Below are 22,414 nucleotides of genomic sequence, written 5' to 3'. Positions count from 1 at the left end.
ATTGGCACAGGAAGAATATAATGAGAAGAATGGACACATGTGGTCTCATGACGTTCTAGGAAATGAAAGTAGGCTAAGTTTCTGATTTATTGTGATGCGATTGTAACTTTTGACTTACTAATGTAGTATAAACTTGGTTCTGGTTTCAGAGGGAAATTAGAAGTGGACTTTTGAAAATGACCAATAGATGGCTTCCCTTTCATTAGAGTATCTGTCGTCTATGACAAAAATGTCCTCAGATTTCCAAAATAATTTTTTGGTTTTTATGCATATGTTTTGGATCAGATTGGTTATTGCTATTTAACACAGCAGAATTATAGGTTTCTTCGAAAAGGATTAAGAAATGGATTAAAAGTGACAGCAAAGACATTTATAATGTTACAAAAGCTTTCAATTTCTGTTCTTTTTAAGTTAAATGTTGAAAAATGTGTATCACAGTTTCCACACAAATATTGAGCAGCACAACTGTTATAATGGTTGATAATAATAAGAAATGTTTCATGAGCAGCACATCAGCATATTAGAATGATTTCTGAAGGATCTCTGTGATACTGAGGACTGGAGTAATGATGTTGAAAAGTCACGTTTGACATCACAGGAATAAAACAATTTTAGAATATTAAAAACAATACTTATTTAAAATTGTAATATTTCACAATATTATTGTTTTTACTGTATTTTTAATCTAATGCAGTCTGATGAGCATAAGAAACTAAGAGAGCATAAGAGAGAGAAAACTTCTTCCCGAAAACTTTAAACCGCAATTTAAAATTATAGAATGATGATTATTTGAAATGTCTCATACACACATAAGCTTATTGACTTCTGCAAATTAAACCCTTGTCTAAATAGAAAGTGTGTGACTATTTTGGTCAGTGGACAAAATTGCATTATACAAATATGCTGCACATGGTCAACGGAATAAACTCACCCAAACTCTACTATGGTAAAACCACGACTCTCATGTCCTAAAAATGCATTTCAGTCTCAGTGGTACAAAAAAGGTACAAAACTGTCACTGGGGTGGTACCCTTTTAAAATGTACCAAAATGTACACTTGAGGTAATAAAATGTACCTTTAATGTACTATTTAGAGGTAAACCAGGTACAAAGATGTACCTTTTAACTTTTGTACCTTTTGTCACCCCAGTGACATCTTTGTACCTTTTTTTCTGGGAGTGAAACGTAATGACAGTAAGCATTTTGTGATGTCCACGAGGATGTGTATGAAAAGTACATTTCATGTGAATACAATATAATTGTGCAACAATAAAACGTGTTAAGGCAAACCATCGTCTGTTGAATATAAACTGAACCATTGTCAGGTTTCACTGGAACTTGGAAATACAGACATTTCTATTTTGTTTTGCATAACTCAAAACGACATGCAGAGGAAATTAACACATAACTCTTCCTCATTCTAAAAGTCACATTCCTTCCTTTGGCATTCCATTCCTTTTCTGCTATGACAGTTTTGAAGAAAGCAGGCTGTCCAAATGGGCACAATGTGTTTATGCAATTCAAAACTGGGAACAAATCCAGACATACTGGCACCGTCAAAACCATCACTGCTTATGGTGCATATTCTGTTTCCTTTTTTTCCATTTACAAAACATTTACTTTTTTCCTTTCGAAATTACCAAAACACACACTAAAACGAAAGATTGAGACGAAGACGTTCGATCTATATTTATTATATATATTTTTTTCTGTTTGCTTGTCTATTTGTCATTCAAAATATCACTTCTGTAAAATCAAAAAAATGCAACAAGAATGCTAGAATTTCAAGACGAATTTATAATTGAAACTACCATTAAAGAGTATTTACACAACAAAATAGATGCTTTTTAAGTGTAAGGATCACCACTTCATATTAATATACATTATTATTGATTAAAAAAAGAGGTAGGGTCAAACTGCTTCATTTCAGATGTTCGGAACAACCTGGAAATGAGTCATTTCCATGATCGAACACAAAGACGATGACACAATAATCAATGTACACTGTAATTAAACCCACTGCACATCTCATTCAGCATCAGCATATAGATGGCAGAGGTTGACGGAAGCTTGCTGTTGCCTTTAACATAAGGCAACAGCAAAAAAAAAAGAGAAAAAAAGGCAATCACTGAACATCATTCATATGTGAGTCACAGAAGGATAAAAGAGAGAAACTGAGCGTGATGGACAAAATTAAGTGTGAAAAATGAGGGGAGGAAAGGACAAAGCAAGAGAGAGTGACCTGAGCACTGAGGTCCGAGTGGTTTTTAAGGCACCATCAGCAGCTGTATGGAGACAGAATACTGCAAAGTGTTTGTATGATGCATTCTGTGCATCTCAGATGGAAGTCTAAAACCAGCTCCACATAAATCACACTATAACTATTATCAGGAAACGTTTGATTCTTTTCTATGCAGCATTTACTTACTGAGAGTGTTTATAACATCAGGATCAATTTGCTGTTCTAAAATCCCCAGAGAAGAATTTTGTCCAACAAAATTGTGACAACGAAAGTATTATTCTAAAAAGTCAGGAAGCAAATTTACATGAGCTATGTAACAGCAAGAAGACACAAACCGGGTGGATCAATTTCAAGTGTGTGTCTCTATGTTGAACACAACATGGGAATAGTTTAAAACTGATTATTGAAGAAAAAAAAAAAAAAGAGGAAAAAAAAAATGCATCATTGCTATCTTGGCATTATAGGTGTCTAAAAGATATTAAAAGAACACCCAGAATCCTCCAAAAGTGAAATAGTGACTTCTAAATCTAATTTTTGAGAGAGTGTCATTGTACGTCACATCAGAAACCGGGATCATGTGCAGAATTGCTGGTGCAGAAGCCCTGATACGATCATGAGATCACCTCAAATGAAGTTTCCTTCATTTATCAATGTACTGCCAGGCGATGCTTTAACAACATTACAATCAATCGAATGCAAACCCTGCCGTCATATACTCCTGAAATATATTTAGATGTTTCTAAAGCACCAACAAAGATATTTGGCATCTCAAAGTGTGGTAAAATGAAGGAGGAACTAATAAAAACCGGTGGCAACCAAATCCAAAATTTAAGGGTTGCCTCAAAAGTCTAAAAGTCAGATGTGATATGTATTTGTATATTGTATTGGCAACACTGTGTTCTGCTTTATTGATAAACATCTGAGTGTTGTGGAATAGGTCTGTGGTTGGTCTGTGGGGGGCAGTGTTGAGAACAGTGCGCATACTGTGTTTATTAATGCACGCCGTTCATTATGCATTTCTGGTGGCTCTCCAGAGTACTGTTGTCCTCTTTGTTGTGCTGGGAAGGGCTCACGTCTTCTTCCCAAAGCTGAGCAGCTTTACGGATCTCATCCAGAGTGTACTCCTGCAGGATGGTGCCATTTTCAAACACAGTCACCAACATGTCCTACAAAAGAAGATCATATTAAAGGATCACCAACTATGACCAGCACGGTTTACATTTTTACATACACAACTGTTCAAAAGGTGGGAGTCAGTACGATTTTTTTTAAAGAAACTAATACTTTTATTCAGCAAGGGTGCATTAAATTGATCAAAAAGTGACAGTGAAGACATTTGTAATGCTATATATATATATATATAACACATGCTGTTCTTTTGAACTTTATATTCATCAATGAATCCCAAATAAAATGTTCATGGTGTCTTCAAAATTTATTAAGCAGCACAACTGTTTTCATCACTGATAATAAAAAGAAATGTTTCTTGAGCAGTAAATCAGCATATTAGAATGATTTCTGAATGATCATGTGACACTGGCATAATGGCTCATTAAAACCCCAGGAATAAATGAAATTAAATGTATTATATAATTATCATTTATTACATAAATATTAATTGTAATAATATTTCACAATATTCCTGTTTACTGTATTTTTGACCAAATATATTCAGCCTAGAATTGCCACAGAATTAAATGTAATTATCTATATGTATCATCTGTTCACTAAAGTTTAATGTGGGAAACAAAAAGTTTAATAAATGCAAAAATGTGGCACAGTATGTTTATATGAACGATCTTTGGGAAAAATCTAGGAAATAATAGGTTAAGCTGATCTAACCTCCTGTGGTTTGCCTGCTCCTCTTTCCACCGTCTCAATGAAGCCATCTGAATTTCTCCTCAGAGAGAGACGACCACGCTTAGATCCTTTAGACGGGTCCGTCACTGGCTGCTTATAGACGTCCATCTATGCAAACACAAATTACATGATATTAAAAAAAACTAATAATAACAATACTCCTCAAATGTACTTTTTTAACTCGTTTAAACAAGATGTTTTGAAAGTGAAACTGATAAAGAAACTCACGCCTTTGCCATTGGTCTCCACATAGCTGCACTTAAAAGCGCAGTTTAGCGTGTCTCTGTTGATTTTCTGCAGCAGTGCGCTTCCGCAACCGAAAAACACATTTTCAGCACTCCAACCCTCATCGCTCAGTTTCTCAAGAATCTGTGCTAGGCAAAAAAAAAAAAAAAAAATGTAACACTGAACAGATTATGATCAATGATTTACCACTGTGTAATCGGTAATAATTGTTTATAATCAAACAGTCATGAATGGTTGATAAACATTCAGGGCCAGTATCAAGTTGACCCTGTACACACCATTCCACACATTTAATAACGACAGCAATATTAGTATGTGATAACATGCTAGTCATATGAGCACTAGAGAGCGGTCCAAATGTCTGAAACGACAGTGAAAAAGCTTCTATTTTGCATTTCACTAATATAGTCCATTTATTTTAATTACTCACAACTATTTGATTTGCATTTAATTTGCGCAAGAATTTGCATAACAATGTGTGTGCTAACTGAAAAATTGACATGGATTTCTGAACGTATTATTTGTTTTGATGTTTTGCTTTACTGGCAGCAGTGCTCAAGTTTGCTTTTGTGTAAAAGCTGAATGTTCTCCAGTATGATTTGAAGACGATTTTCCAAAAGAGCACCTTGTGCTTCAATGAAAGTAAGAAGAACATATGACAGTCTATACTAAGGAATTCACATGATCAATGTCACAAATTTGACATATATATATATAAACAAACAAACAATATATATATAGTCTCTTATGCTCATCCAAGGTTGCATTTACTTGATACAAAATGCCTTAAATATTAATATTGTAACATATTTTTACAATTTGCAATAATTTCATGTTTTTGTTCTCTCTTGGTCTGAGGTTTAGTTTACCTCATTAACTGAGTTCAGATCAATTCCATCCCCCTGTATAATGCGCAGGTATGATGGGAGCACTTTGTAACCAACTGAGTTCTGAGAACATCCGAAACGCTCCTCCAAAATCTTTATCACCTAAAAGCGAGACAGAAGAGACAAATGAAGGAGGCAAGCAAGTGAAAATTAAAAGCATAAAGGGCTATAAAGCCAGCTAATCAATCTTGACTCCCCTATTTCATTCATCAAATACAAACAAGCAACAAACTAATCTGAAAGACAGTATATAAAAGGAAAATCAATATTCTAGAGCATTACTTTCACACAGACCAGCCAGCCCTGTAAGACACAGTGCAGCACAGAGCTGGAAAAAAGCCTATTTGTTTGAGTCTTGACTCCACTAAAATAAAGTTAAATCACTGAAACAGCTGCCTTAAGGTCTGTAGTGAACACTACGCCACTTTGAGCACACTTGGTATATGATACACACACACACCTCTATGAGGGTCTGAGCGGGGTCCCCGGAGTCTGGACGAATAATGAGTGCAGAATCCTCACTCCTCTCCATCACTCTCTCCTTCAGCTTGTCCCCCCAGATGTGCTTACAAGCCTTAAAAATATCATAACTGTCGCTAACCACAGCTACAGGCCCAGAGGGAAACTGGTCCAGCAGACACTCATACGCATCTTTCTCTCGGCTCTTGCCCCAGGAGATGATAGTACTACAGAGACATGAAAAACAAAGTGTGACAAACCTTCTTCAAATGATCTACAACACTAATTAGTGAAGTCCCACCCACTCATGCTTTATTTAGTTTGAAGGTGGATAAGGTACATTATAAATAAACGGAATTAGAAAGAATAATTTGTTGCAAATGAGTCATTAAGAGTCTAACGATCCTTAGCCGCAGAGCTTTAAAAATGTCGGAGTGATTCACGGAATGGTTGAAAAACTTATATTTGAACTGTATGAGGATGGAACAGCGTCACAGAAGAAATGGCGTGATTTGAAATAAAGAGTGAGAGCTATACTGGGAAACGCACTCAACCACACAAACAAAAGGCGCTACAGCTGTGAGATGGATGAATGTGTAGCTACTAATAGAACTAATTAGAATCAACGGAACAAATGCAAATTAACATGCAGGTGTTTAACGTCACCGTTGAATTTCACGACACAAGCTGTTTAACTGACTCACTGCCCAATCAGTCTTAAAGAGAATTTCTCTACTGGTCACTAATTTCCATGCAATCACAATGAAGTTTTCAAGCTACAAAAGAACACAAAAATGGTCCATACAAATTGTTCTGAAGCCATGTAATAGTTTTGTGTCAAAACAGACTAAAACTTAAGCTGTTTATGACTGAAAATCTTAACGTCTTCCCTAACAGGTTCATGAGAGATCATGAGATATGTGAATGAATCTTTCTTTTGAATCAGATTCATCTGGTTCTCCAATTAAACTCGCCTAATCTGGTCACAGTGAATAATGGTTTACTGAATGGGAACACAAACTCTATGTCGTCATACCTCTTATATGGTGTTTCTGTGTTATTCTCTGAAGTTTTGAAAGCTCCAGTCCCCACTTAATGTAATTGCATGGAAAAAAACAACATTACATTCTTCAAAGTATTTCCTTTTGTGTTTCAGGGAAGAAAGAAAGTCATATAGGTTTGGAGTGATAGAAGGGTAAGGATGTTTAATCAATTTATAATTGATTAAAACAGAATTTTTCATAAACTAAACTAAAACAGGTTTCAGCATTCCAAGGTACCATTATCATATCATATTCAACAATCTTAAAGGATTAGTTCACCCAACAATGAAAAGTCTGTCATTATCATACCTTTGTTCATCTTCAGAACACAAATTAAGATATTTTTGATGAAATCCGAGAGCTTTCTGACTCTGCATAGACAGCAACTCAACTGACACATTCAAGGCCCAGAAAAGCAGTAAGGACATTGTTAAAATAGTCCATGTGACATCAGTGGTTTAACCGTAATGTTATGAAGCTACGAGAATACTTTTTGTGTGCAAAGAAAACAAAAATAACTTTATTCAACAATTTCTTCTCTTCCATGCCAGTCTCCTCCGCGCATTCATGAGAGTACCACTCTTGTGAACATGCATGGAAGATTGACACAGAAGAGAAGAAATTGTTGAATAACATCGTTATTTTTGTTTTCCTTACACACAAAGTATTCTCGTATCTTTGTAAAAATTAAGGTTGAACCACTGATGTCACATGGACTATTTTAATGATGTCCTTACTACCTCTTTGGGCCTTCAACATGTGAGTTGCATTGCTGTCTGTGCAGGGTCAGAAAGCTCGGATTTTATTAAAAATATCTTAATTTGTGTTCCGAAGATGAACAAAGGTCTTATGGGTTAGGAACGACATGAGGGTGAGAAGTTAATGACAGAATTTTCATTTTTTTGGGGAACTATCCCTTTAAAGCCGTGTTATTTTAGTATGATTTATTATTATAAATACTATTATAGTATTTAATCAATTCAAACTTTATTTCTTTCAGACGATCAGGTTTTAGGTGGGATGTTACTCAAAACTAAATTTGATTATGCCTTGACGAAATAAGTGTGCAGTAAGTACACAAGTGCATTACTGTACCTGTGTTCTGCAGCAGGGATGGAGAATCCAGCCATAGGACATGCATAGTATCGTTGTGCCATCAGCAGACCCGCCACTGTATCTGTGCTGCAGAAATTCACCAGATGAGCAGCTCCACCAAGTGCTGCTGACTAGATCAGTAAAGAGACACAATAAGTCAATTAACCCGTTTAATATCAAACCCCTAGTCCCTGAAGTCTTTACTGTACAATAATGTTCTTCAGTGGCGTCTCCAGTGAAACCCAAAAGATCAAATGTTGTGATTTCTCTCACACCATTTAAAGCATAAACGCTGATTCCCATTATGTTGATTCTGTTTTTGTAACTGTATTATAGACAGTGGCTTTTAAGAAGCAAATCATATGAGAGGTTGTGACTTTGACCTTTGAAATCAATTGTGTGCCCAATTTAAAGCCAATAAGACATTTTCTATATTCCCCTGATTAAACACTCAGGTTATTGACTGTGTCTCAGTTCATTCATTGCAGGGTCACAGTAATCAGGGGGGAGTTGCCCTTTAGTGATAGTCAAGGGAAGGTTGCTGCTCTGAAAAGTGAACACGTTTGATTCCAAGCAAAATTTCTTTAGCCCCCTGAGGGGAGCATCAATATTTCTTGCTCTACTACAAGGTGTATATTTATGTGGGAATTTGAGGAGTCCATTTCTTTTTTAATTTAAGAACTGATGAGATGGGCTTGATATCAACCCAGGGAAATCAGATCCGCAACAAGGCTTTAGTCTGCCGCTGTGATTGTAACAAGGATCTAGGGACTTTGTCATGTAATTGTCAATGCAGTTGAAGGGCACAGCCCAGCACAACATGACGGATCAGCATAAATACCAATGTTATTTTAATATTATTTATACAGTATTGTAGAATTTATTAATATTTTGAATAAGCTTTTATTTTTGGATTTTCAGTTTTCATTTGAATTCATCATGAGTAATTTTGTGCTTTTGTAATTTTTTTTAATTACATTTAAACTTTAAAAAATAGCACACAACTTGTATAGAGTATTTTTAAGGTACGTTTTCAATACATTCTGCTAAACTTCTCTTTTTCCGCTTAAGAACAAAAGTCATATGGGTTTAGAAGGATTTGAGGGTGAGTAAATGATGACAGAATTGAAATCTATCACTGCTTGTCCCCTGAACAGAAGAGAGTGGTGATGGAGAGTGAGCAGGAACCCTGAGTATCAGAGGCATTAAACTCTGCTTGGCATCATTAATCTCCTCTTGAAGCCATCATTAATCCAGTCAGCCGCAACCTAGAAAATACACTATCAATATCCCACTGTCCCTAATGAAGATTCGATAGTTTTACACAGCATGCTTCAGTCTGTTGTCAGCTGCTGAGGGAGAAGCGTTTGGGCTTTCTTAGATCCCACACTGATGTTCTTTCCCTTCCAATTCATTCGGTTTCTTCCTTTCTTAAAATCATTTTTGCACTTAATTTTCCGACAAAGTCCTGCATGAGAGTAACATGGAATATTGTCATGTCATATTTCATGTAATTGCCAGTGATCAAACAGGCTTAAACACACACAATAGCAATATTACACTGACAGTTGTCAGAGAAATATGCCATAAAGCCAGATATAACGTGGACCTTGATTAGGACACCCAGATGGCTTTTTTTTTTTTCATTGGACAGTCATGTTACCCAACATGTGAAATTCAATAGGACATAACTGATTGTTACTGGTGTGGTTCGACATAAATTACAACTTTTAGTTGGAAGAGATTAAAATAAAATGAAACCACAAATAAAATAAAATAATAAAGTAAAATATTAGTACAGTGGTATTATATTTCCCATGGGGTTACAAAGGCTGCAAGTTCAAATCTCTGGTAAATGTCTGCTAGTTAAATTTTTTTTTTATTAAAACAAAGAAAATAAAATAAGATATTAAAACCATAAAAACAAATCATAAAAATCATGAACCAAATCAAAAAAAAGAAGAAAAAAAATAAACAGTCTTAGATTAAAATGTAATTAAATCGTTAAAAAACAATAAAACTTTTGAATTAGGGTTGGGCCGAGATTCGCGATCACAAGGACTCTATACTATGGAGCGGCAGTACTTACCACACATTTGACAAGAGATGTTAGATGTTTGTCATTGGTGCTCAGGATCTGCAAATCTAAATCATTCGCCATCGTCCTATAAGACATTTCTCCTTACTCTGTGTATGTGGTAAGTGAACTTTCATGTACTGTAATGCAACAGACTACAGCTAGCAAGCGGCTAACCTTTTAGTGGCTCCATATAATGTGTTATTTGTTGTTGAATCAGATCAAACCTTTCCAGTAAAGTGGTATTATATGTGCTATGGGGTTGCAAGTTCAAATCTCTGAGAAACGTATAAACTATTAATTTTTTTTTTTAAATGTTAAAAGGCAACTGTATGTCAGTGACTATATATTAAGGGCCGGTGTCATAAACACTTCAGGTCTGCCCCTGAGTTGAGTCTAGCCAGGTCTAGCGATGCCCCTGAGCATCACTTCACTTGTATCTTCTATATAGAGTTGCTTTTAGTTAATTAGAAAGTAGTGCTGTCAAACGATTAATCGGGATTAATCACATCCAAAATAAAAGTTTTTGTTTTACATAATATATGTGTGTGTGCTGTGTATATTTATTATGAATATATAAACACACACACATGCATGTATATATTTAAGAATAATATGTAACGTTTCTATATTAAATATATTGATATATGATATAAATTACACAAAAATAAATATATACATGTAATTATTTTTTAAATATATGCTGTATGTGCGTGTATTTATATATACATAATAAATATACACAATACACACACATATGAGAGCACTATTAGAAAGATTAAAACTTAAAAATCCAGCTTGTTATTTGACCTAAACCTTTAAGCATTTTTTCAATGTTAATGGTAAATGCACCTTTTCTGTTCGATCAGCCTGCTGGATTGATCTATGAAGGCTGCGTCACCATGTCCAGTTTTAGATCATGGCGTACTGGTCTCAAAAGGGCACCACAGAGGGGTTATGTCACACCTCATCAGAATCCAGTGGTCTCACTTTCGCACACAAAGGTCTCCTACGCTCAGCACGCCCAGCCAGTCAGTAACAGACTCACTGCTTATCACTAGCCACCCAAAACCTGAACCTGTCACTGTGTGATATAGATGAAACCTGGCAGAGTTGACCTTTAACACAGCAGACAGACCGATTCAAGAGCCAAACAGTCATCTTTACTCACACAACTCTTCAAACAGCACCACCCGATGACCCATAACCCATCAGCGTGACAATCTCACTCAAACACGGCCAACAATCAGGGCTCTCCTACCTTTGAAAAATACAGAAATTGAGAGCGCACTGTAGGGTTGGGCGATGTCTACCAAATTGGCATCGGACGATGTCTACAGTGAAACATCGTGATGGACGATGACATTAGGGGGTGTGCCCGAAGCGTGAATCCGTATGCAGAAAGGTACGGAAAACAAATAACGTGTTCTGTGGAGCCACTTAAGGGACATGGTTAGCTGCTTGCTAGCGGTAGACTGTTACATTATAGTACACGAAAGTTCACTTACCACATACACAGAGTAAGGAGAGATGACTGATAGGACAATGGAGAATGATTTGCAGATACTGAGCACCACAGACAAATATCTAATCTTGTCAAATGTGTGGTAGCGGCAGTACCTATAGTATAGATGGGGTGGATTGTCACGATGCCGGCTCAGGTCTGTCAGCCATCGACGATGGATCGTCTATCGGCCCAACCCTAGCACACTGCATTGCTTGCATTTCAAAAGGTCAGGTCCGATCTCCTTTTGATTAAATGGAATGGCCTTGTCTCATAATGAATCGATTTTCTGCTTTCACCAAGTAATGTCTGATTTCATTTGCCCCAGGAGACCAAGCTTTCTTTAAAAGCACTGAAGAGAGAAAGACCACATTTGGCTTGAGCTTTGATTTCAAGGCTATAAAAAGAATAAAGGTAGAGATTTTAACACCAGAGGCACTTCCTGTTTGACTATTTCAGTGTTCTTCAGAATGTGCTGTGAATGGCTACAGAAATGAGAACTTCAGGGTAAAATAATGTCATGCAATCAGTAATACATGAAAATCTGTTATTTTCTAGCTTTCTATATAGTCTCTTAAGAGTCATAAAACATATAAAAGATTGTGTTTTTGTAAGTATCAATCACACAACACAACAAAACAGACTAATTGGTTATGAAAACACAAATCCAGAATTACTAGCATGGTGCCATGGTAAAACAAAACATGGTAACAGAATGGTGTTAGGGCAATGCTTTAAATATCTCACACAATACTGCTTATATTCACTGTGCTGATTCAATGTTATTTTAGTATTTTTATATAATATTATAGTATTTATTAATATAAATTACCTTTTATTTTTATATTTACATTTAAATTTTAAGTGATACTTTAGTGATTTTGCTGTGTGCTTGTCATTTTATTTTATGTTTTTAAATACTGCATCCATATAGCATCAATTAATTGTTATTTCTAATTTTATTACGGAAGCGTAAACATATTAATTTCAGTTGGTTAGGCAACATTTTTAATGATCATTTATGTTCCTTTTTTAAAGTTTACGTGTTTCATTTAATATTGATATATATATATTTTTTACATTTATGTCAATTACTGAAAATAACTTTTAAAAGTTTGGTCACACTTTAATTGAAGGTCCAATTCTCGCTATTGACAAACCATTAACTGCGACTTTTGCCTCAATAAACTCCTAATTTGCTGCTTATTTAGTTTACTAACTTATTTAGTTAGTGAGGTAGTTGTTAAGTTTAGGTATTGGATAGGATTAGGGATGTAGAATCTGGTCATGCAGAATATGTGCTTTGTAAGTACCGTACTAATAAACAGCCAATATGTTAATAATAGGCATGCTCCATACTAAAGTGTTACCAAAAGTTTTAGTTTTAGTTAACAATAACAACACTGTAATGACCAGGAAGTGTAATTACCAATCCATGGCCATCATACCTCTTGTGAGGACACCCCTCTGTAGCCAAAATCATGCAGTTTGATGTCCAGACCTTCCAGGCTCCCTGACGTGGCCTTCAGATGCTTGGCCAGAATCTTTTTGAACTCCCTGGAGAGTGTTGCCACGGTGATGGGGTACCACATTTGGAGCAGCATTGTCTGTGGGGACAGAATGTACACAATCACATGTACGTCAGAGAAGACCAAAGATGGCTTGTAATTGCACTCACAATTTTCATAGCCCTAACCATTTAAACCACAACTCATTGATCTGTGGCTCCTTAAGGACGTGCATGTCAGGAACTGACAAAGACAAATAATTCTGAACCATTTGTGTGGTTCTACATGTTTTCCTCCAGTCTTGACATCAATACATAAACTGTGCACATTGATTAAGCTGACTGAATGCCAATAGGACTTTTCAAGCAACAGGCTAACAGGTAGGATCTAAATGTTCCAATCAGGTTTGGCTTAAATCATTTGTGGTATCTTGAATAAAATACATTATTTTAAGGTATTAAACATGTTGTTGACATACTAGTGCCTGCTCTTCAAACACAAAATAATCATAAGCATAAATGTCGTTTCTTTTGCAAGTTGCAGTCATTTAGCAAGCTTTTTTAGTCGAAGCAACTTCCAGTTCATTACAGGGACAATCGACCCGGAAGACAAGTGCGTTGCTCAAGGACATCTACATTTCATTTACTTAACAGTCACTTTTATCTAAAGCAACTTACAAACAAGGGACATCACTGAGGGAGAGCAAATTATAATACAAGAACCAATAATACAGTACTGTACAGTACTGCAACATTACGCTTCAAGAGTACAGTACAGTAAAAGTGACAAAGGGTAAAAGAAAAGTGTCTTTGATTGTGGTTGCTGCAAGTTTAATTGAATTTCTTATGGAAGACTTGTCTTAAGCTGCTTCTTAAAGGTTTTGAGGTTTATGATGGTCTTAGCAAGTCAGGAGGGGGTTATAAGCTTGTTCTACCACTGAGGATCAGAGAGAGCGAAGGATCTGGAAAACTACATTGTATCTCATTGTGATGGAACTATTAGGAACTGTAATGAAAAAATATTGCATACTACAATGTTCCAGTGGAACGCCAAGTGGCGGGCCTGATTCCCAGGGAATGCATGTATGTAATATAACATGTATGTATAAAATAAAGTGTTTGTCAAATGCATTAATAAATAGAAATATAAATATTCAACCTTTATGTTTTTTTATTTATATTAGGAAAACGAATCAATCACAATGTTCATCATGGATTACAAGCATGCATCTTCAGACCTGTTAGCCAAAAAAACACTTTGTCTACATAATGACAACAGTAAGAGCTGCTGTGCGAGTCTGCAGGGCTGCAGGCCAGGTCAGTACCTAATGACCTCATGTCCTCACTGACCCCACCAGCCTGTCCAAACCTCCCTCAGTTTTTTGGTCCAGGATTAGCAGCTAGGAGCATGCTGTAAATCAAAGCCTGCTGCAGACCTGCCAACCTTGGAATTTTTTTTTGAGTACCATCAGCGTGGCGGGCGGGGGGCAGGGTGGAGTGGGGGTAAACAGTTTACGGTTTTACTGTTTTTTTTTACCGTTTACCGTAACGGTTTAGTTAATTTCTGCGATTTAGTTTCTTTTTTAATGCTATTTAAAAAAGAAAGAAAAAAAATACTCCAGTACACTTTAATTAAAACTCCAGTACACTTCTGTATAGGGCTGGGCGATATGAGCAAAAATTCATATCTCTGTATTTTTTGGCTGATTTGCGGTATAAGGTAGCCTATATATCTCGGTATTTTGTATTTGGATTAAACAAATAAAGTGAATGTAAGCATGTAGGCATATATTATGTGCAAATTTAACATTGTAACATTTCAATCAAAAAAAAATTATCATTTTAAAGTAGAAGTTAAAGTTATTAAACTAAAAATGAAAATAATAAAAAGCACAGACTAATTGAGTATAAAGGCTATTTTGATTTCCCCATTACACTTTACAGTTAGTGCTATCATACAAATACACTTACTTGTAGGTTTAAAATTCTACATATGTCACATTTATTGTCCAACTTCGAATTATTCAGAAAAATTTATATTTTAGTCAGAGTTATTGCACTCCTATTTCATTGAGCTCTGTCTGTTTGACTCGTTCTAAATGAAGTCGGTGGAGTTTAGCGGAGAATTGCTAAGCAGAAGCTCATGCACTTCTGACAGCAAAATGGAAATATTTCCATGGCTTTTTTAACATTTACAGATAGAGAATATACCTGTGAAATGTAAGTTATGCATTAAGGAAAACAGCACATCTCAAACACATTAAACAGCGTGTCTCTGTCAGCCTCACACGCAGCCTTTCTGTCAGAGCATCTGATGGGGCGAGCCGCTTTGAACTGAAACTATAAACTATAGGCTACTAGGAGAGAAATAAAACACAGAAATTATTTAAATGCAAAAGCAAAAAAAAAAACCCTCTGATTGGTTGAACTCTTCATCTTTTTCTGTTGCTTGTTTTGAATACTGCGCGTGGACAGGGGCGTCACTAGATTTTTGCGTAGTTTAGAGTGACAAATCGTACCAGCGTACTTTGAGGTCAAAATGCGTAGCCACAACGCAAAATGCGTACAGGTTGGCAGGTCTGCTGCTGTCATCCTGAACAACAGTACGGCAGAATCATCCAATATGAAGTAATGTGCCGCACCATCAGGTTTACGGACTATTCTGACAGTCAGACATTTTTTTTTTGGCTTTGTGTTGCTGTTAAAAAAAACTTTTGTATTAGATATGGCTCATTTTAAATTGTGTAGTGTCATGAAAAAATATGTAATGATTACATGATCATAAAGGGATCCGTTAATAACAGCCTTGAAAGCACCCTTTGTGAAGGAAATCAGTAACTCGCTTTAGTTTGATATGACCCTTTGAGTAACACCCCCTTTCTCGCAACATTTTTCAAGGTTGATTCAATGCTGTTTGGACTTTGTCCTTAGATTACACTACCGTTCAACAATTAGGGTCTGTAAGATTTTTATTTCAAAATATTTTTAAAAGAAGTCTCTTATGCTCAACAAGACTGAATTTATTTGATAACAAATACAGTAGAAACAGTATTATTGTAAAATATGATTAAAATAACTTTTCTATTTAAATATGTTTAAAAATGTCATTTATTCCTGTGATTACAAGCTGAATCTTCAGTGTCACATGATCCTTCAGATATCATTTTAATATGCTTATTTGGGTCTCAAGAAACCTTTCATTATTATTAAAAAGTTGTACCGCTTAAAATCTTTGCGAAAACCATGATGCATTTTTTAGAATGCTTTATAAAGTTAAAAAGAACAGCATTTATTTGAAAACAAAATTTGCATTCTTGGAGAATAAAAGTACTAATTGAACAGTAGTGTATGTATTTTTTTTTCTTCCAACAATTTTTGAGACATTCATTTGGACATTGCAGAACAACTAAATTACTTTTATACCATTTGCAATATCTGCATTGGCTTCTGTATAAAAAAAGCAAAGATGAAAGAGGACAAGTAATACCTCAATATAATTGGTGAGCCAGAAGAAATCTGGATCCGTGTTCTCCACAGTGAAAAGAACGTTCCCTCTGGGAATGATCTTCCCCTCGGGAACTGCTTTGATACGGATTGGAAGGCAGCCATCATATTTCTGACAACACAATTAGGAAAAGGAAGAAGGCAGGTGGTCATTATCTCCATGTGCACTCATCTCCGGAAAAAAGTAAGCAGACTTCAAAGTCATGTAATGGTCAAATATCTGAAAAGAAACTTTGACTTTGATATGAACTTCTGTTTGTACCTCTAAAACTTTCCTCCATCCCTCTTCATCGAACACTGACTGTTTAAAGTGCATCTGATAAAAGACTTTAGCCTCCTGAATCTTTTCCTCCGTGACAACTCGACCTGCAAGATATTTATATAAATACATGAGCTCAGAGATATTAAGATCTGTTTATAAAGCATATGCTCTTTTGAACATGTCCAACATGTAAATACTAAACTAGCAGGCCATTTAATGATACAGTAAATGCACAGTTTTGTTCAGTAACGATTATCAAATGTCAATTTCTCTGTGGTTATAAATGCAAAGTTTACAACAGCCATGACCTCTTTCAGGGAGAATGCAATAGAGTGCAATGCCAGAATAACTGTCTTAAAATGTTATAAAATATTCATTGTGTTAAGAGTGAGTACAAAGATTTTGGCAGGAAAGAAACATTAAATCAGCGGAGACACAGAAAGAAAAAAAAACGCTGTTCTTCACACATTCTGTTCATGGTTGCAGTTTGAAACACAAACCACAAAATACACACTTTCCAGGTTGGAATACTTTAAATGAAATGGGAAGCTTAAGGGGAATTAGCCTTATGTAACTAGGTTGTTTTTGTGGACTTAATGTAGTCTTCTTGTTTTTACTTTCTCTAACATGGCTGGTCTGTGTTCATGACCTCTTTTATAAAAAATGAAATGGGTAAAAGCATAAACCTCGAAGGAACAATGACAGAATTGTCTCACCTCATGTCATTCCAAACCTGTATGACTTTCTTTTGTGGAGCACAAAAGAATACATTATTTAAAATGTCTTTGTCCACACAATGAAAGTCAGATGGGTCCAATGCTGTTTTGAACCCCACTGACTTTTAATATATGGACAAAAACAGCTAAAATATTTTTTTAAATATCTTCTTTTGTTTCCCACAAGACAGTTATAGTTTTGCAATGACACGACAGAGAACGAATGGTTTACAAATTTCATTTTTACCAAGGAATAGTTTCAAAACGGTATGACTTTCTTTCTTCTTAAATCTTACATTTTTAAACTCTTGCAGCTTGTTTTGACTGCATGTCCGTCCTTTATAACTGTTCTGGAATGTGTGCTATTATCAGTTTCGGGACAAGTTTTCCATTATCCAATCAGGTGAATGACATTACAAGAAAAAAACCTTTTTGTAAATGTACAAACCCAAAAACAAACAGTACGTCTATGTAAGCCAAGTGGAACTTTACAAATGTTTTCTGATCACTGAAGGGGTTACACAATGATGAAATTAGTTGGAATTACCTGCTAGGTACTTCTTTAGAAGATACTGGAGGCCAAAAAACACCACCTCGTTATACTGTTCCCCCTTTTTGTGCCGACACTCGAAATAGGAGTACACTTTACTGACATTGGGTGGGTATTGCTTGTAGTGGGTAATCTGAAAAAAGAGAGTAGCTTTGAGTATCAGAATTGTTTACACAATCACAAATTCACCAGGGGCCTGTTTCATAAAACAAGTTTACCAAATAAGCCAGGCTTATTTCAGTTAGTCTGACTTATTTTGAACCAAATCAACTGACAATATGTCAGACTAACTGAAATAAACCTGGCTTATTTGGTGAACTCGTTTTATGAAACAGGCCCCAGTACTTTTATTAATTATTACACTATCGTTCAAAAGTTTGGAATAAGACATTACTCCGGTCTTCAGTGTCACATCCTTCAGAAACCATTCTAATATGCTCAAGAAACATTTCTTTTTATTATCAATGTAGAAAACAGTAGTGCTGCTGAATATTTTTTGTAGAAACTGTGTTTGATCAATAGAAAGCATAAAAGAGCATTATATATTAGAATTATAAATATTTTGTAACATTATAAATGTCTTTACTGTCACTTCTGATCAATTTAACGCATCCTTGCTTGCTTTAAAAAAAAAAAACTGACCCCAAACTTATGAAGAGTGTTACACTGTTACATTATTACATTGAAGACTACAGGCCTGTTATATTTTTAATGCACAACTGCATTGCTTCCTCATTCTTGTGAATCTGTCAGCATCAAGCTGTGTGCATGGATCTCATGGCATTTCATCAAAGTCTTGTTTACTGTATGCTGATACCGTCAAGCTACAGCTGGGGTGGGCTGAAACAGTGTCTTGATTTACAAGTACAAACCTGCCATTATATCCTGGACACAAATTTAATACTAAAAAGCAGCTGGTCTTCGATGCCCAGTGATACAATCTGCATAAACAACACGCGACCACTTTCTTGATGCCCATAATGGAGGGCTTAGTTTTTTGGTTGTCCAAGATTATTTATCAGATCAACCCTGAAAGTCTATTTTGCTTATATAAAGAAAAAGACAGAATTTCCATGTGATTTGTAAGGTATGGAAAGACAATCTGCTATGGATTTTTTTTTGCAAATTCTATGTCGACTTCTAAACTGGGCTGAATTGTAAAAACTATTATTGGTAATTAAAATCATGATCAAATTAGCACACAATTAACACAATGGCCAAAATAATTACGCAAGACATGAAAGATGTGAGAGAGTTTATGAATGCTGGGTGTTCCACTTCATAGGAAATCTGCTTAGCTTCCTGTGGAATTCTGAGTGGACCTGATCATCAACCCAAACCCGAGTCACTCATCAACGATACCTGGTGCAACCTGTTTAGATTTCTATGTGCCACTTGAGGAATGCTTGTGCGTGGTGTAACAACAGTGCATTCTACACGGGCAGGTATCAAAATCTCATTAAACAATTAGTTATCCTATTATAAGATCAAAAACACGTTAACATTTCATTTTTGTTGTGTGAGATTTCAACATAGATCCACTGATCCAGATGGGATTTGTGGCTGGTTGTTTTGTCAGAGGTTAAAGACTAATGTGAAGCACAAAGATAATTACACAACTTTGGCCAGTCAGCATTGGCCAAGGTGGAGAATTAGAGAGGTACAATTCTTAAATCTGTTGTAAAGATCATTAAACCCAGCTAAAGGCATTTAATAATTACAGCCACATCCCAAAAAGCTTTGAGCATTACACAGTATTACAAAAAAAAAAAAAGATGCATATGCATCAAATGTAAACACACAGAACTATTTTGTTTGTAAGTGTCTTGTTACATGATAGTAGTAGTTTAACTGAATTGTTTTGTGATACTACATATCAAATCATGCTACTTCAGATATGGTAGTTTTATCTTTTGTTTCACGTGTTTTAACTGATTCCTTACCTGGACTTTTGACAAGGTCAGACTGTCAAAGTGAACTTAAACAACTCTAATCGTGTGACTAAGTTCACATAAATGCACTTTCATTTATAGCTGATAACTAAAATATGTAAATTCTGATTACTCATTTATTACAGGTACTGCCCAATTTGACTGTGACTGGATTTCTAGACTGTGAGATTTAGATTATATTTAAGGTTACATGAACAGTACATGAACATTTACATTACATTTAGACATTTAGCAGACGCTTTTATCCAAAGCGACTTACAAATGAGGAATAATAAAAACATGTAAAACATTACGTCCTTTGAAATGATGTTGCTATTGTTATTATTAAATAAAACTGTGGTTTTCTAAAAAATGCGTTTCATTACTGAGTGACGTGACGTCACGCGCTATGGCCTTCGGCGAAGCTAAAAGCTGCACGAGGTCATTCCGCATAAGCCCCGCCCCCTGCGTTTAGCCTTCAATGAGTGGGGCATTTAAAACGAACCTGAGCTTACGCAGATTCCCCTCATCAAAACAAGAAGATAACACAATAATCGCGATTTTGCCATAACTGTAGGTTATTCTGAATCATGTTTTCATTTACATTTCATCGATTTACAAGGTCATAGTTGGTTTTATCCCTACATATATGTAACGGTTAAGCATAAAGGGCTACTGTCAGAACAGACAAAGTTCTGTCATTCGTCTTTGCGTTTCTGTTGTTAAATGACTCGAGCAAGGCGATTCTTACCTTATAAGAGTCCGTCGCAAGTAAAAAATTGAAATCCTGAGCTGCCATCATCGAGGACAAAGTAAAAGCTAAACGGTGTCGCTTCGCTCCAGTATGTATGTGATCCGAGCCGCGTGACACCAGTCTCGATAATCTTTATTTTCAATACCTTTCGGGTATGCCAGGAGAAAATGTAATGAAACGCGATCGCCTCAGTATCTTGTGTATGTGAGGGCGTGCACGGATAGGTCGCATCGTCCAGTATCAGGAACAACGGGGCGGAGTCAGGCTGCACGTATGAAAGACGCTGGCCTTACGTTCGGTGATGCAAATGTGGGCGGGGACATAAACTCAGAAAGCGCCTGACTATCTGAAGCTTGAAACAGCTGCTGTGCTGCCTGTTGCTTTCAAAGAGTTTCGTTTTCTTGTAAAGGCTCATTAAACTATGGACGTAACGTGGCAGGCATTATTTGGACAAACTTTTAGTTTTGCTTTCCCTACTTTAAAAAACGAAACAAAAACTTAAACCAATATAATGGTTTCATCTTGGCTGATTTGATAAGTTTTGAACACTTAGTTTAGGAGACCACCTTAGATCAGCAAAACTTTTAAGCTATTTCTCAACCAGGTAAACATAGGCTGCATCTTTTGACACATCAACAGATAACCTTTGTAAGGGTGGTTCATCACAAACTGATTTTTTCTGCATAGTTTTAATGTAATCTTCATTAATTGTTGATAGTATTAAGTGAGTACTGACCCAGCAGGTCTACATGATATATAATTTACATTGGAAAAACCGCCTCAGGCTATCTGTACAATAACATATCTAATCTCTTTTCATATCACAAAAGCTTTCAAGCCAACCCTGCCTTGATAGGGGACAGTTTAAAGACCATAGCGATTAACATTCAAAAAGATGCAATTAAACAGAGTCACTCAGAGAATTTGTAGACATTCAGTACACTCAGAAGTCATACATCAAATAAAATATTGTAAAAATTCTAGTATTTTAATCATCCAATGTTCACGCATTATGTGCATTTTTAGGCCAACCAAGAAGGCTCAGAAATGTTCTTATGAGATTTTATTTGTGAGTGAAATAAATTGTGTAGTTAACATTACTTGAATTACAACATGCAGTCATACCTCCAACATGCATTTGAAGCAGTTTTTTAAAGGACTACAATGGTTGTATAATTAAGCAAGCAAATACACATCATTGTCGTAATCGTAGTCTTTGTTTAGGATGCTGTTAGCTACACAGCAGCTTTACAATAGATCTTGTTTGAAATAACCACTGACTTGAATTTAGTCTTAAATTCAAAACCGTTGTTCTAAAAACCCCTAGAAAATGGCTCAGAACAGTTCCTCTGGCTTTAAAGACATTTTATTCTTATTCACTGAAAAAAAAAACTCTAAAATTGACTACAGATTCTCAAGTAAAATCAAAGTTATGACCTGAAATAATAAGTTCATTATATTTTTGACTATATACACTGTAATATTGAATTAGTTGGGCTTACTTAAAAAAAGCATGCAAACCGATTGCCTTGAAAAAACTAAGTAAAGTGAAATAGGAATAGTATGTTGTACTGACAAAAGCTTAGTTAGTATAGTTTACTTACACAATAGTTATCGTAACTAAAAAAGAACTGTAGGGGGTACTTAATCATTTCATTTAGGTTTACTCCTGACTTAGTATAGCTACTCACTGACTCCCAGAGTGCATTGCGGCAGAATAAATTATGCAGTTGCTTTGTTTTACAGTTGTTGATTTTATTTGCAAATTGTATTTGCT

The 22,414-nt window shown here is 35.7% G+C and overlaps 1 protein-coding gene across 1 annotated transcript; it reads right to left on the bottom strand.

Moving 5' to 3' along the window:
• Positions 1-2,202: 2,202 nt before the first annotated feature.
• Positions 2,203-20,890, bottom strand: LOC107590159 (nicotinamide phosphoribosyltransferase-like). The gene is made up of 11 exons (XM_016278775.1): positions 20,635-20,890; positions 17,950-18,085; positions 16,687-16,790; positions 16,408-16,536; positions 12,862-13,020; positions 7,833-7,963; positions 5,696-5,921; positions 5,218-5,337; positions 4,331-4,471; positions 4,085-4,210; positions 2,203-3,408 (listed from the first exon to the last, which is right to left on the bottom strand). Exons 1-11 carry the CDS (start codon positions 20,683-20,685, stop codon positions 3,235-3,237), a joined length of 1,497 nt encoding a protein of 498 aa, XP_016134261.1. The 5' UTR covers positions 20,686-20,890; the 3' UTR covers positions 2,203-3,234.
• Positions 20,891-22,414: the final 1,524 nt, after the last annotated feature.

Source organism: Sinocyclocheilus grahami, unplaced genomic scaffold (assembly GCF_001515645.1).
Source record: "Sinocyclocheilus grahami isolate Dianchi unplaced genomic scaffold, SAMN03320097.WGS_v1.1 scaffold125.1, whole genome shotgun sequence".
NCBI lineage: Eukaryota > Metazoa > Chordata > Actinopteri > Cypriniformes > Cyprinidae > Sinocyclocheilus > Sinocyclocheilus grahami.
Note: the sequence above shows the minus strand (reverse complement) of the source record. Positions and strands in the feature narration are given on the sequence as shown.

What these genes read in the sequence shown, in the direction of transcription:
- LOC107590159 (XM_016278775.1), bottom strand. Translation starts at nt 20,685, where the DNA reads ATGATGGCAGCTCAGGATTTCAATTTTTTACTTGCGACGGACTCTTAT. An exon ending in GGCTCACCAATTATATTGAG is followed by an intron (nt 13,021 to 16,407) that starts GTATTACTTGTC and finishes CTGTCCCCACAG; the next exon opens with ACAATGCTGCTCCAAATGTG. An exon ending in GAGCAGGCAAACCACAGGAG is followed by an intron (nt 3,409 to 4,084) that starts GTTAGATCAGCT and finishes CTTCTTTTGTAG; the next exon opens with GACATGTTGGTGACTGTGTT.